The following is a 15,101-nucleotide window of genomic DNA, read 5'->3' as shown; positions in this document are numbered from 1 at the left end:
TTTAAGTATTAAAACATTTAATGCACATCCTTACCTTGATTGTATCTTTATTTTATACTCTATAAAGTTGATTTCATTTATCATTACTCTATAAAGCTAATTTCATTAAATGTCTTTAATTCAAGTAAAAGTTAAAGGTATCTTTTGGAAATAACAAAATAACCTCCAACATGTTATACTTCTGATTTACTGACTGCTAACAGGTCATTTTTATTAAGACCCAGTAATAGGAATGAAACAAGATCAAAGAAAACCTTTATTCATTTTAAGTATAACATAAAATTTGTTTCTAACAGAACATACGCTATTTGGTAATGAAAACTAATGCAAAACTTGTAATACTGGGACGTTAAAGTTTCTTTTGGCATTAACACTTTTTTATGGTACAGAATGCTTACAGTCAGTAGAGATGAGTACTTCTTAGTAGATTCAAACAGATATGTAGTAGAATACATGTGAACTGAGAATTTCTTAATTCCGTCTTAACTACAAAGGCAAGTATCTTTATCTATAAAATACTGCAATTCAGAAGACAGTTTTTTATCCTATATAGAATTTTCCCATACAGCATGGGTTCCTATCCCAAATTTTATAATATAAGCACATAATATATTTTGATTGCATATTTAATATGTTGCCCATTTGAAAGAATACTGAAAAAGTAAAGATTAAATATAAAACTAAGACACTGTAACAAAACAACACTGAAAGTAAAATACGGCATGGGAAATGGAGTAAGACATATATGTGTTTAAACTAATGGCTCTGACCCTTATAACTCATTTATTAAACAAATATGTACTGAGAAGCTAGTGTATGCCAGGCACTGTAGATGCTACTTTGAATAAGAAAGTCTAAGTTCTTGGTCTTCTGGAGACGACATTCTTGTGGAAGGAGGGAGATGAACAAGGGAACAACAAATAGATGATTAGGGTGCTAAAACCGACAGTAAGTACAGGATCGGGGAGAAGGTGCTACTTTTGACAGTTTTGTCGGAAAAAGACTCTCTGAGGAAGGAATATATGAGGAAAAGGGAGGAATCAGGAAAGACTCCCAAGTCTATGCCTTGACCTACTGAATGATGGTGACACTCACTGAGATGAAGATTAGGGGAGGGACCTATTTGCATGGAGGAAATCAAAACTTATGTTTGATCATCTTAGTAAACATTCAATTGGGTAGTTAAACAGTGACAGGAATGGTGGGTGCTCAGAGGAAAGGTCTCAGATAAATATTTAAGCTAAGATCGTATTTAAGGCCATGGAATCTGGATGAAATCCTTTAGGTAGTGGATGTAGGTAGAAGAGAGGGCCCTCCAAAAGGGTGTTGTTAGAGAACAGGGCCGAAGCCCTGAAGTAACCAGTGTTTAAAAGGGAAAGGGAGGAGGAATATACAGCACAGAACACTGGGAAGGAATGGAGAAGTGTTTAGAGGAAAATCAGAAAAATGGGGTGTTTTGAGATGAAAGAAGGGAGATTCAAAAAGCAGGGCCCGGACATCTGTGCCGAATGCTGCTGGGTTAAAGATGAGAAAGGTCCACTGGATTTGGCAACATGAAGATTACCGAGGATTCTGACTAGACTGGAGAAACTGAAGAGTACATGGGAGTCTTTTGAGGAGTATGCTGTGAAGAGAAGTGAGACATGAACAGTAGTTGAAGTGTGCTGTGGGGCCCAAGAGAATTTAACGAGGGGATTCCAGATTATGTTTGTAAGCTGACAGGAATAATCCAGAAGAAGGGAAAATAATGATGAAAAGTCATGAAAAATGATGAAAATAATGAGAAGTCCTTGAGAAGGCAAGAAGGGATGGAATTCGGAGCAAAATGAACTGACTGGACTTTGAAAAAAAAGGACATTTCCTTCATTCTAGCAGAAAGGAAGAGAGAAAGATGGGTAAAAGTAAGAGAAGAGATTAGGTGGTGGAATGATTACCTGTGGGCAAGTTGCTTAACCTGATAAGCTTTGGTTTCCTTAATAATAATGTCTTCTTCCCTGAGCTGTTAAGATTAAATTAGATAAGGAATGTAATAAACAGCAACTGGCATATTGCCTGGCACTCAGCAAATATATTTCAATACATATCATAATTATTAATCAACATATCTGACTGCAGACAGATGCAAAATCATTTTAGAGAATAACTTTCCAAACAATACAATTAGAATAAAGATGAAGTCTATATGGTATTGAAGCCTGCATTGTTTCTATTCCTTTCCAGTAATTTCATTTAAAACTGGACTTGACTATTCATGTTCCAGAAACAAACTTTTGTGGGCAGCGTCACTTTAAGATTTTTATTTTATTAAAAAATTTTTTTGTTAAGCTTATTTATTTATTTTGAGAGAGAAAGCATCAGTGGGGGAGGAACAGAGAGATAGGGAAGGAGAGAGAGAATCCCAAGCAGGTTCTACACTGTCAACACAGAGCTCAATGCAGGGCTCAAACTGAGGAATCAATCACGAGATCATGACCTGAGCCTAAATCAAGAGTTGGACGCTTTAATGGATTCAGCCACGCAGGCGTCCCTAGGTTTTAATTTTTTTTAAAGAACAACAAAAACTGAAAAAAAAAAAAATGTTTGTTTTGTGCAGAAATTTTCTGTGGACTTTCAAATCCAGAATTTTGGGGGGCTTACGGACTAATGGTCTGATACAGATTTAAAGTTGTAGAAAAACAAAGAAACAAACTATAGAACAGTCTTCCCCACAGATAGAGTCTAAAATTTTGTTTCAGCCTCATTTTTTTCACATTCAAACTATGATGTTACAGTGAAAGTACACCTAGATAGGCTTATTTGAAAACATAATAATTCTAAGAGAACTAAAATTTTAAAGTTCAACATTTCTACCTTATATTTAACACCTGCTGAAAAAGGCCTTGGGCAGTAAGGTACCTCTCTTAAAATTTTCAAACCACTCCTTTCCAACCCCCCCCCCTTTTTTTTTTAAATTTTTTTTTAATGTTTACTCATTTTTGAGAGAGACAGAGACAGAATGCAAGTGGGTTGGGGCAGAGAGAAAGGGAGGCACAGACTCTGAAGGAGGCTCCAGGCTCTGAGCTGTCAGCACAGAGCCTGACGCGGGGCTTGGGCTCACGAGCTGTGAGATCATGACCTGAGCCAAAGTTGGATGCTCACCTGACTGAGCCACCCAGGCGCCCCTCCAACCCTCCTTTCTTACTGTGGTATCTAACAACTGGTACTGTCCCAAAAGTGGGTTCTCTCTCGGTTTTATCGGGAGATGTGACTTTACTGCCTCCAATTTAGAAATATTCTGAGTTTCAATATATTTTTAGTCATTGTTTTTATGAGAGTTATATAAATCAATGAATGGATGTTACACACTATTGATTTATCCCAACATTTTGATTTTTATGAGACTAGAAATACCTTGTCCTGTGAAAGCAGAAGTCCTGTGACTTCAATGATGAGGAACTAAAACCAGCTTTCTTTTATATTTAATTTAATTTTATAATATATATATATATGATCTATATAAATACATAATATTAATAAAGTACATATATCAATGGCTATCATCTAAAATGGCCTCTAAGTGTGAATTTCTTGAGCTATAAGTTCCAGTTGCCAACTACAAAACAAGACCGAAGATTAAAGGTGTGAGTGAAAGAAATTTAACATAGATTAACTGAATCAAATAATGCCTCAACTGAGAGATTTCACTGTAGCCAAAAATGAAAAATAAAAAATGTAAGATTTTCTTGTACTTCAGTATGAAGATATATGTATTTAATAATGTACAAAATTCAGCTTGCTTTATGTGATTTTTAATTTCCATTGGTTTATTCAACAGATATTTATATATCACCAGTATGTGTAAGGACCCATTTGATGAGATGGTTCAGCAGATGCTGGTAACAATGTTATTTTTACTTTAAGGACAGCTCTTGTAATGTAGGGATCAAAGTTTTTGAAATCCTTTAAATTCCATTAAATACTATAGACTCAAAAGAAATGTATGCAATCAAAAGTGAAAAACAATGTTCTAACCTATTAAATAAACTCATTAGGTACAAATTTATGTTGAAACGGAATATACAACATAATCAAAGTAATAATAAACCAGCTTGTTATTTGAGGAGGAAAAGAGGCTTGGTCTTTCGAAAGCATTAAAGTAGACCCAATTTGAATCTCAACGGTGGTACAGGTCCACGTGCACCCACCGCTTCACCCCTCCTCCCCAACACACACACACCTTTCTCCTCTCAGTTTATTAAACATTCTAAATCTTCCTCCCAAGTTTGGCTTTGGAACCACTTACTTGATAAAGTAGGTCACTTAAAAAGGAAGAAAGCCCAATAAAATGAATTACAAAGACAACAAGATTAAATTGATTGCGCTGTTTTCATACATTGTAGCTAAAATTTTGCAAATATGCAGTTGGCTGTGGTTTGGCATTTAACAGCATGCGATCAGTAAGAAGGAGGAAATTTTATTCTCATTAACTGTTGCAGATTTACTGCAGTGAAAAAGGGCTATGTAACCCGAGATGTGACAGTACAGAAAGATCAAAGCCATGGACTGGAAACTAAATAAACCCTCTGGCTACTTCCTGCAAGGAAAATTCACTTTGGCAATGTAAAACAGAGCCCAGTTAAAAACTACTCTCAGTTTTATGAGCTGTCATAGCAGCTCAAGTGGTTTGGACCGGCTGAGTTTAGAACATTATATTTCCTTGTTTTTGTCTTAGATACTTCTGTAAGCAGTTTTATAGACCTTTTTTTTTTTTAAAAAAAAACACAATAACCAAAAAAAAAAAAAAAAAAAGGCAACTCTTTTCTTTTGGTTGAAATTGAGAAGGTAACCCACTCAACTTATTAAAGCAGGCAGGTCTTCATTGCACATTCTTTTCTCATTTACTACAGTTTAATATTTTGCTCTTAGATTTATTTGGCAATTATAAATATAGTTTAATAATTCATCTGCAATCTATACAATTCCTATTCAAAATAAGTGCAAATCAGTTTACAGAACCCATATGGCTCATATCTGAGGGGTGAGCTATTTGTAACAGCACATCTGGAAGGACTATGGGCAATATGGAAAATATGGGAATTAATTAATATTATGTTTAAAAACCTATAGGCTCTAGATTTCATGTTTTTTAAAACAAATAAAAATATTTGGTTTAACATTTCTAACCTAAGGAATTTTTTTAACAATTGTTCATAAATACTTAAATCACATGGTTAAATCAATCAAAACACAGATGGGTTACAATAAATCAACTTTAAATTAGAGAGTATCTCTGAGTTGAGGAGTAAACTCAATATCACCAAATCCAGATTTACAGGAAATAAAAGACATGATGTGTTTTCCTCTCTTATTTTTTTGGAGGGAGTGGTTGTGTTTATCAAACAAATTGCTTACGGTTTTGTTATTCTCATTAGAATGTCAATAAGCAAGGCTTTATAATGGCAATTTACATCCTATTCCCTTAAAAAAAAAAAACTTTTTTTTTTTTTTTTTTTTTTTTTAAATAAGTGCATTGTTCACAGGACAAACATGTCACAAAAGCAGTCATCTTTGCTTATGGACTTCCTATTTTCTTTACATTTAAATTTACAACTAATTTTTATATATTTGTATAATCAAAGAAATACAATTAATACATATGAAAATGTATAAACTTTAGCACTAGATAATCCTTCTTAAAAGGTGGCGATATAATTAACTTCCCGGCCACGACTGGATTAACTTCCATGTCATTTCTTCTAGTACAAAGCTACACCATAATTGATGTGTTAACATTTTTATAGGATCCAGTCGTAGTCCGATTACTTTTTTTATTTATAGACTCAGTTATGCTGCATTTCTTCTAAATAAAAGTCCTAATAAAGTGACAGTAAATTTCGTTTTCCTTTGGAGCATCTTTGGGCCTTATATACAGCTAACACGTATTGCTCAGATCACCAGACTGAAAATTACCACAAACTTAACGAGAGCAGTTTTGTTGCCAACTTCTTCTCTTGCTTCTAAATTTCCAAAGGAAAGTAAATCACTTAAAATATTTTTACAAGTCAGGAGTATAATTTCTCTAGGATAAAACATCTTCCCAAGTTTCCAGAATTCTAAGCCTTGAATTTTGGCTTGTATTTCTATATTTCAGTAAAGTTTACAATTTGCTAATGCTGATGTGTGATAATCTAATAAAAATCTGGCCTTAAAAGTTATAGGCCCAATTTACTAATAAAACCTAATTCAATTCTCCTTGGGAAATGCAAATCATTAGTGTCCCAGCAGCAGAATAAGCCTTTGTTTAAGGCTAGGAAGACTGTTGTCTCTATAAAATGTCTAAACAAATAAGACAATTAAGACTAACATATGAGGATTCATATATAGGTAGAAAACAACAGCATCATGTATATAAACATGTACATTAATTAGCTAAATAAATGATTTGCATGAGATATTAACCTTTAGAGACAGATTATTTTGCTCATTTCACCCTCATTTTTTATATGATTGGATTCTGTGGAGAACTTTTATTTTGTTTTGTTTTTATTTTTCTTTATTCTGTGGAGAACTTAATGAACTAAGAAGTACTGAAGAGAATTTAACAGTAGTTAAATTACTTATTAGTTCACTATTAATTACTTAAGTAATTAATTACTTAATGTGTTCATACATTTTTAGCAACTTGCCTCCAAGCAATCTGAAGCATCAGTTTGCAATCAACTATGTGAAATATATGAAAGCAAAGTAGGTAAACAATGTTGTGCTGCACAGCAGAAACTACATATCTTACTCTGAATTTTAATAACATTTACTCTAAGATACTACAAAGCACAGTTCACTGTTAGACTAATAAATCTGCCTGCCTTTTGGAGGCCATACTGGTATAATAGTAAAGGCTTCACTATTTTGGACTACTCCCTTAAAAATCTCTAAGCCTTCATTTCTACTTTTGTTAAAATAGAGACAGGACTACCCTTTCCCTTATCTACTTCACACACTATCGATGGTCAAATGAAATACATGATGATATATACATAAGTGCAAGTTACTATTTTTTGTACACTCTGATTTAGACCAAAAAAAAAAAAAAAAGCCTTAAACATTTTTCCTTGAAACTTTTAGGAGGCTCCTAAGACATGTCACCTCCTGAAATAAAAAAAATATACTGGCAGAATGGCTATGTATTTAAAAAGAAAAGTGCAATTTAGTGTAATACAAATTATGTTACAGCCCGAGTCTCATAGTGTAAAAGTCACTTATTTGCATTGACTTAACGTTCCCATCAGAACTGTGTTACACAGCTATTGCATCTTGTGTTCTCCTGTTTTCACCATTCCACAAGCTTAAGAGTAAAATTGCATTACCTTAGATATAATTTTACCTGTCACATAGTGTTATTTCTTATAAATGGTTTAAGAAATTTTACCATATTTTCTGTTTGGTTAATATTGGTGAAAGGAGGAAGAACTTAAAATGACTAGGTATTAACACTGATTACTAATCTTGAAATACATGCTTACATATATTAAAAACAATGCTATTTGGGTAACTTAATACAATTATAATAAAAATTTTCACAGATCTAGATATTTTTAGACCAAATAATACACCCTGAAACAGAGCAACTTTCAAAACTAAATAGAATATTGTCTGTTACCCAACCCCACTGGCTTCTATAAAGAAGTTCTCCTCTAACTGTTTTAATTATGATTTAACATAATTGCATTTAAACTGAGAAGCAACTCTTGCAAATATCTCAAACTAGATACAGCTAAGAACAAATATTAGGGACCTATACAAATGTGTATGCCAAGAATAGAGTCGATAAAAGGTATAATAGTGCCTTGTGTATACAAAGCATTTAGTAAGTTTTTGTTTTTTAATGTTATACATTCTTTAATAATAGGCTTGTCTTAAAATGAAAATATGTTTACATATTAAGATTAAATCAGTGAGTCTATTGTCATGTTTTATACATACAACTGAATATAAATAGAATGACCAAATACTCCAAAAATACCGTCAACTTTCACTACTAGAAATCATAGATGTGGCAGTAGTATACTCACTTTTATGCTACCAAAACATTATAGGTAAATAACATTTTTTTTAAACAAAATTTTCTATAAGGAAAAACCAAATGAAAAGCTCTCTGTGGTCAATTCTTTAAAAAGTGGAGAATTTAATGTAAAGTGATTATCTATTGCTAAATGGATCTGCTTTTACCTATTTTGACCTTTATATTTATGCTTTTTAAAAAATTTTTAATGTTTGTTTGTTTTTGAGAGAGAGAGAAACAGAGCACGAACAGGAGAGGGGCAGAGAGAGAGGGAGACACAGAATCCGACGCAGGCTCCAGGCTCCGAGCCATCAGCACAGAGCCCGATGCGGGGCTCAAACCCACAATCTATGAGACCATGACCTGAGCGAAAGTCGGACGCTTAACCGACAGCCACCCAGGCGCCCCCTTCATATTTATGCTCTTAAATCAGAACCCTGGAGTAATATAATCTAATATATGGATAATATCATGTGACACAAAAGCAGCTGCTAAAAATAACATTCACTCCACAATTAGATAGGTGTACACTACACTCACTAAACTCAGTGTATTTATTTTCTTTGACACACACTCACTTTAAAAGGATTTTTTTTAATGTTTATTTACTTTTGAGAGAGAGAGAGAGAGAGAGAGAGAGAGAGAGAGAAAGAGAGGGGGACACAGAATCTGAAGCAGGCTCCAGGCTCTGAGCTGACACCACAGAGCCTGACACAGGGCTCGAACCCACAAACCACGAGATTGATCCTGACCTGAGACAAAGTCAGATGCTTAACTGACAGCCCCCCCAGGCACCCCAATCACTTATTTTTTTAACAGTTCATTTATCTAGTATTTATTTTTTATTGATTCATTAAGGATAAATTGTTAGAAATGAAATCACAGAGCTAAAGGAAGTGAACAATGTTAAGGATCTTGTTCTTGATTACCAAATGCATTCCACAAAGGTTTTATCCATTTAAATTCCCACAGAGGTGTATCAGAGTACTTACTTGCTTCTATGTGTGGGAATTAGTATTAAAAAAATTTTGGCAATCGATAGGTGAAAATGGAATTTGGTTGCTTTATTTTGTAACCACCATATCTGGAAAAAATTACTAAAGTCAGGAGTTTTTTTAAAGGCTTCTCATAAATGTTCTCCTCTGGGAAAAATTGATAGGAAAAGAAATCTATAAATAATAATCTATAATAATTTTTTTAAAGTTCATTTTTAATGCTTATTTATTTTTGAGAGAGAAAGAGAGAGAGAGAGAGAGAGAGAGAGAAAGACACACACACACACACACACACACACACACACACACACACACACAGAATCCGAAGCAGGCTCCAGGCTCTGAGCTGTCAGCACAGAGCCCGATGCAGGGCTAGAACTCACCTGAGTGGAAGTTGGAAACTCAACCAACTGAGCCACCCAGGTGCCCCAAGCTATAATAATTTTTGATAAAAATTTAATAACACACTAAATAAAGCAGTATTTTAGTTAATGATTATCTTTAAAAGATTTCATAAGTATATACCAATTCATTTCGTTCCTAAAATACTGCTGAACAAATGGATGGTCTCAATGTCTATCAAAGGAACTACTTCTAGGAGGTTCTTTTCATTTTCTTTTGATCCTTCCATATACTTTCTATACTACTTACTCAATAATGAAGATCACTAAAACTTTATTAGAATGGAAGAGTTTGGGTTATCATTCAAAATTGATATCAATTTTTATAGGCATATTTACATTCCTCTCAATAGAAAAGAACTTCCTGACTAGCCAAGTGAAGGGTTGTAACAAAGACAATAATTTGATTTCTCCTTTGAATAACTGCTTTGAAATAATCTCATGATATTCAGTTCTAAGCGTAATATGTAGTTCTGTGAACACCACACAATGCCTTTTAGATTGAGAACATGTCATTTTGAGGTTACTCTTTTCAAATGAAAAAACTGGCTGAATGGCTGAGCATACTGGCCTTAGAACTAAAGAAATTAGCCTAATTTTCACATGTAGAGTCCCTGTCTCAGGAAAAAGTTATACATTTAAAACCGTGGGTAAAAGATATTTTTTTATATATTGAGAAAATAATTTGTCAGTTCTATTCAGGAGGATTTTAAAGTGTAACTGCCATTCCAACTGTGATTTAATGTTTGAAAAAAATAAATTAGAACAGAATAAAAAATGTATATGTATAATATATAATACATATAATGAACAGAAAGTTAATGTCAAAGGATGCTAAGAAGGGGAGAAAAAGAGGCAGGCTACATAAAATATGTACAGAAAATGAAAGTGTGAGAATCAGATGCTCAGATAATGGCTTTGACTCCAGTGAAATGGTCAGTCAATGACATCAGTGTGCCAACCACAAAGAAGAACTCCAGGCCTGAAAAATATTTTTCAAAGCCCCAAGGAAACCTAAGCAGTCTCTGCAATTTTTTTTCCAGTTTATGAAAATTGGATTCCTATAAAAGAAAAATGGACCATTTTTACTGCAACAAAACCTGATTTGTAAAAGCTGGAAGCAGTTTAAAAATACTCAACATGAGGTTCTTGTTAGTCTTGAAAAGTAAGAGTTATAATAAAAAAAAACGGTCCAAAAATATGGTACGGATATATTGTATAGAAGGGGGAAAAAAGCTAGTCCTACTCCTATTATTTTTAATTAGCTTCAATAGCAAGTTCCACTTTACTTTCTAACACCAGTTCAGATGTGTTTGGGGGGAAGATTTACATCTAACCCTCTGGGATTGGCAACTCTATAGCTAACCTGAGAGCCCTAATGTATTTTGCATCACCTCCAAGTGTTGGGAAATTCTGGCGCCAAAAGGTTCAAACTGATAGTGACACATGTCTAAAACCCAGGATTTGCTCTCCAACTGCCAGTATCTATTTTATCAAACATTCAGTCTCCCCTGTAGAACAGGATAGATGAGTTTAACAATTTTCACTGTTTCCAATTAAACTGCCTTGCTATATTACAAAAATGCAGGCATTCAGGTTAAGAAGGACCTCCTGACTTGGATTTTGAGAAAAATACCAATTTAAATGGTTTAAACGATTTTCTAAATCTGGCTCAGTGTCCCCATTTTAACAGATTTGTCCTATTACTAAACTTTGTCACTTTAGCAATAAAGGGAAGAATTTTTCTTTGAACAATTAAAAAATTAAAACTTTGCATCATACAAATTAGAAACGTATTCTTTGTCTTTCAGGAACTTGGGATCATGTACTTTACCTGAACCCACTGAAACAAACATATAAAACCACAAAGACCGAGAAGCCGCGAATACTGGTTGAAGAGCATGCTTTTGCTTCATGTTCTCAAACCATTAAAAACAATAATAAAGATAAAAACTCACATTTTTTATATTAACTGTAAAAAAATTCTTCTTCCAGGGGTGCCTGGGTGGCTCAGTTGGGTAAACATCCGACTCTTGATTTCGGCTCAGGTCATGATCTCACGGTTTGTGAGTTCAAGCCCCACACAGGGCTCTGCGCTGACAGCATGAAGCCTGCTTGGGATTCTCTCTCTTCCTCTCTCCCTGCCCTTCTCCTGCTCTCTCTCTCTCTCTCTATCTCTCTCTCAAAATAAATAAATAAACTTAAAAAACAATTCTTCTTCCAGGTAACTTGACAGTGCTTATTTATCAAACACATGTGATAAAGAACAACAGGGAAAGAATTTGTAAGTCATCTGGACAACCTCCCTGATTTAAAGGGACCCCCCCCCCAATAGGTAATGTTTCCTCTCATTCAGAAATCAATCAAGACATTACACTTTCATAGTTAACCCAAATTCTTCATGTTGCCCATTAAGTCTGCATATTCTCAAGAATCTTTCCAATGGCGATGAAGAACAGAGTCCAATAGCTTCTGTTAACATTTTTTTAAAAAAAAATCCTATTTTGTTTAAAATATTCCTATTTTGTTAAAGTAAAAAGTTTCAAAAGTAGTATTGTAAGTCAATGTTATTTGATCTAATAGGCTTTAAATTTACCTATTGGATATCAGAAGCTGAAAGTAGCCATTAGTTTAAAATTTCACATCTGGGACATTATGCAGCAAAATTATGCCAAAATATGTGAATAATTATGTAGCACTTTAAAATACTTAAATCTCTGCAGAATTAAAAAGTAAGCCAGAGTTAAGATGCATGGTTTGTTACTATCAAAGAAGAGCCTACAAATCCTATTAAGATAGAATCCTAACCAACCAAAAATGATTGAATAAAACAAAGTAAATGATTCCAGAGCAGGTCAATAAAATAAAAAGCAACTATGGGTATTTGGCTATATTGTATACTTTCTCTGTATCTCTGCTGATACAACTGAGTCCCTTTTTATTTGATCTATTACCTATTAAAAAACTGAGGAAATTCATTGTAAATTATTTCTTCTGGAAATAAAAAGAGAAAATGATACAGTTATGTGATTTAAGGCCTAAAAAATTACAAAAGACAAGAGATGAAAGACTTAACTTTCTCAGGAGAAGTTCTTTTTACAGGTCAAACAATTCTCAAGTCAAAATGATTATAATAAATAAGTAGTTCACTCTTTTGATTTGAAAAAAGAGTCTACAGTAAGTTTTGTTAGCTAATCCTTTAAACCAACATTACTGTGTTGTGTCTTTTATGATGTAAAAGAAGCTACTTAAATATTTTTGCCCTTGAAAAGGAACTGAAGGTACAAAGGTAAGAGGATTCCCTGAAGTCATGTTTTAAAAAAGTTACTAACAGAATTGAGGAATAAAATCCTGAAATCTTTGAACAGTGTATAATTTATTCATTGGGTACCACCATCTCTCAAAAAATTTTCATTGTTTTATAAAATGACCATTTTTGAAAACCAGAAATGAGAGATTTTGCTGAATTGAGCACAGAAAGTTCACTGTTTTGACTGCTCAATTTTAATGAAAGTGTTCAGGTTCTTAATCATATAATTATGTAAAAAAAAATGAAAGCAAGTCTTTCTGAAATAAGTAACGTATGAATAATATCAGTCTGCTTTCTTTAGACTGGCAATATCTGCAGGAGATACCAAAATAATGTTTTTGTTCATAGTGAACAAAATAGTGAAACACATATGTGCCATAGTGAAACAAATATGCCAGCATAATTAATCTTGTGATGCTATCGGCAAAAATCTTCAATATAAATAATTAGGATTATACACCCAAATAATTTCTTCCTTTTCCAATTATGTTTCAGAAAACATTTTTACAGTGAATTGTCACATGATCGAGTATAGTAGTTACAATGATTAAACAGAGCCTCTATTGAAATAATTATAGCTAATATAGACAGAAACCTCAGAAGCAATCAAAAGCCGTATGCTTTCTGATGTTTAAATATGTTTAACTTTTATGTCCTAAGGCAAGGAGTTTCCTACCATGACAATCCAGTCACCAATGAAACTATTTCTGAAGTGATATTATTTATTTAAAATCCACTACAGAATACTGAACTGTATATAATGTTATATCACATTTCATGTAATACTCCTATGTTTTTCCACCATGCTTTTAAACTTTGGGTCACAACCATCAATGAGCTGTGAAATCACATATTTGGTTGCAATCTGCATTTGAAAAATGAAATAGAATAGGATAAAACAGAATTCCTTCTTACTATCATTAAAAACTTTTGTCTTACTTACAGGCATAGGTATATATATGTATATAAACAAATATATATATGTATGTGTGTGTATATATTAATATATGTGTATATATATGTATATATATACACACACATATATAAACAAATTTGTATGTGTACACTAAGTTGCAATATAAAATGTATTGCTTAATATGAGTTGTGGTTAAAAACACATACACACACACACACACACACACACACACACACACACACACACACACTTAAAAGTCACTATAGTATGCTGTGTTTTCTTCCAAATTAGGCATCATGTTCTACCAGAGAGAATATAAGCTTTGAGACCTATAGACTGGAGTTCAAATTTTTTCTCTGCCACCCTACCTGTGATAGTTGGTCATTTAAGCTAAAATATTAGAGCCTTGATTTCTTCAATTGTAAAATGGCTATAATAATACTTGCTTTAAAACATTGCTGTGCAGGTTAAAGTAAATATGATGAATATTCATAAAATAGATTATACACAGATGATCAATATTGCTTGCAGTAATAATTATTGGATTAAAATGGCTTACTATACGTGATCATTAAAAATCATAACATATTGGTCACAACTGCATTCTTTCATGTAAAAAAATACATTAAACACATCCTTCAAAGAGAAAATAATTGATATTAATGAAAAGTAGAATTTTAGAAGAGGAAATTAAATCAATAATTTAAACAAAACCCCAAACATTCATCAAACCAGTGTAATGTGAAATTTCAACAAACTATTGCATCTCTAGGAATGATAGGAAGGAGAAAATAATGTACATACTTTCTGATAACATCTGAAAAATCTATGATACCAGTAATGAAGTAGGATATTTGCCAGGGGAATCTTTATTATAACTGTAAAACAACACTGGCATGCCATATATTTCTTAAATATTTTACTTGAATGCCATGCAGGGAAGAACAGTCTTTAATTTAATCAGCTTTTAAAGTGATGTTTGTATAATTATTAAAATACATGAATCGTGTTCTTGTATTTTACTGGCTTTGGGGAGCACTTAGGGAAACAATCCGAGTTCATTAATTTGGCAAAAGTATTTCAATGGACAGCCTGTATTTTCCAAAGTGATGAAGCATTTTTATTTTCAGATCTGCCATCTCCATTTTTTAAATATAAAATATGTGACTTCATAAGTTAATTTAAAATAAAACAAGCATGTTCTTGAAAATATTGAGGACTTTTTCCTCTTTAATGAAAAAAGATAGAGAAATGGGGAGTGAAGAGATTTCTAGCCTTTCAAAAACAAGGGAGGCACCATATATTAGATTTTTCTTGGATGACTATTTACCTGCCAGGAAATGAGTGCTGCCCAACTACATCTCCATTTTGAAGGTGATAATCATTGAAGAAATCTGGACTTATGGCTCCTTCAGAGGCAATTAATCCATCTAGAAAGAAG

At 33.1% G+C, this 15,101-nt stretch overlaps 1 protein-coding gene across 3 annotated transcripts in view; it reads right to left on the bottom strand.

Moving 5' to 3' along the window:
• Positions 1-15,101, bottom strand: part of KIFAP3 (kinesin associated protein 3) — a 169,472-nt gene that overhangs the window by 16,703 nt on the left and 137,668 nt on the right. For 2 of the 3 annotated variants that reach the window (XM_019424467.2, XM_019424478.2), the window contains one exon: positions 14,991-15,090. In XM_019424467.2, coding sequence (XP_019280012.2) covers positions 14,991-15,090 — 100 coding nt within the window. Of the gene's footprint in view, positions 1-3,143; positions 3,170-9,590; positions 9,602-14,990; positions 15,091-15,101 lie in introns of all 3 variants that reach the window. The other variant, XM_053909306.1, reaches the window with a different exon arrangement.

The sequence above is a fragment of the Panthera pardus genome, unplaced genomic scaffold (assembly GCF_024362965.1).
Source record: "Panthera pardus isolate Hobbes unplaced genomic scaffold, ASM2436296v1 HiC_scaffold_21, whole genome shotgun sequence".
Taxonomy (NCBI): domain Eukaryota; kingdom Metazoa; phylum Chordata; class Mammalia; order Carnivora; family Felidae; genus Panthera; species Panthera pardus.
This window is presented reverse-complemented; position numbering and strand designations above follow the sequence as displayed.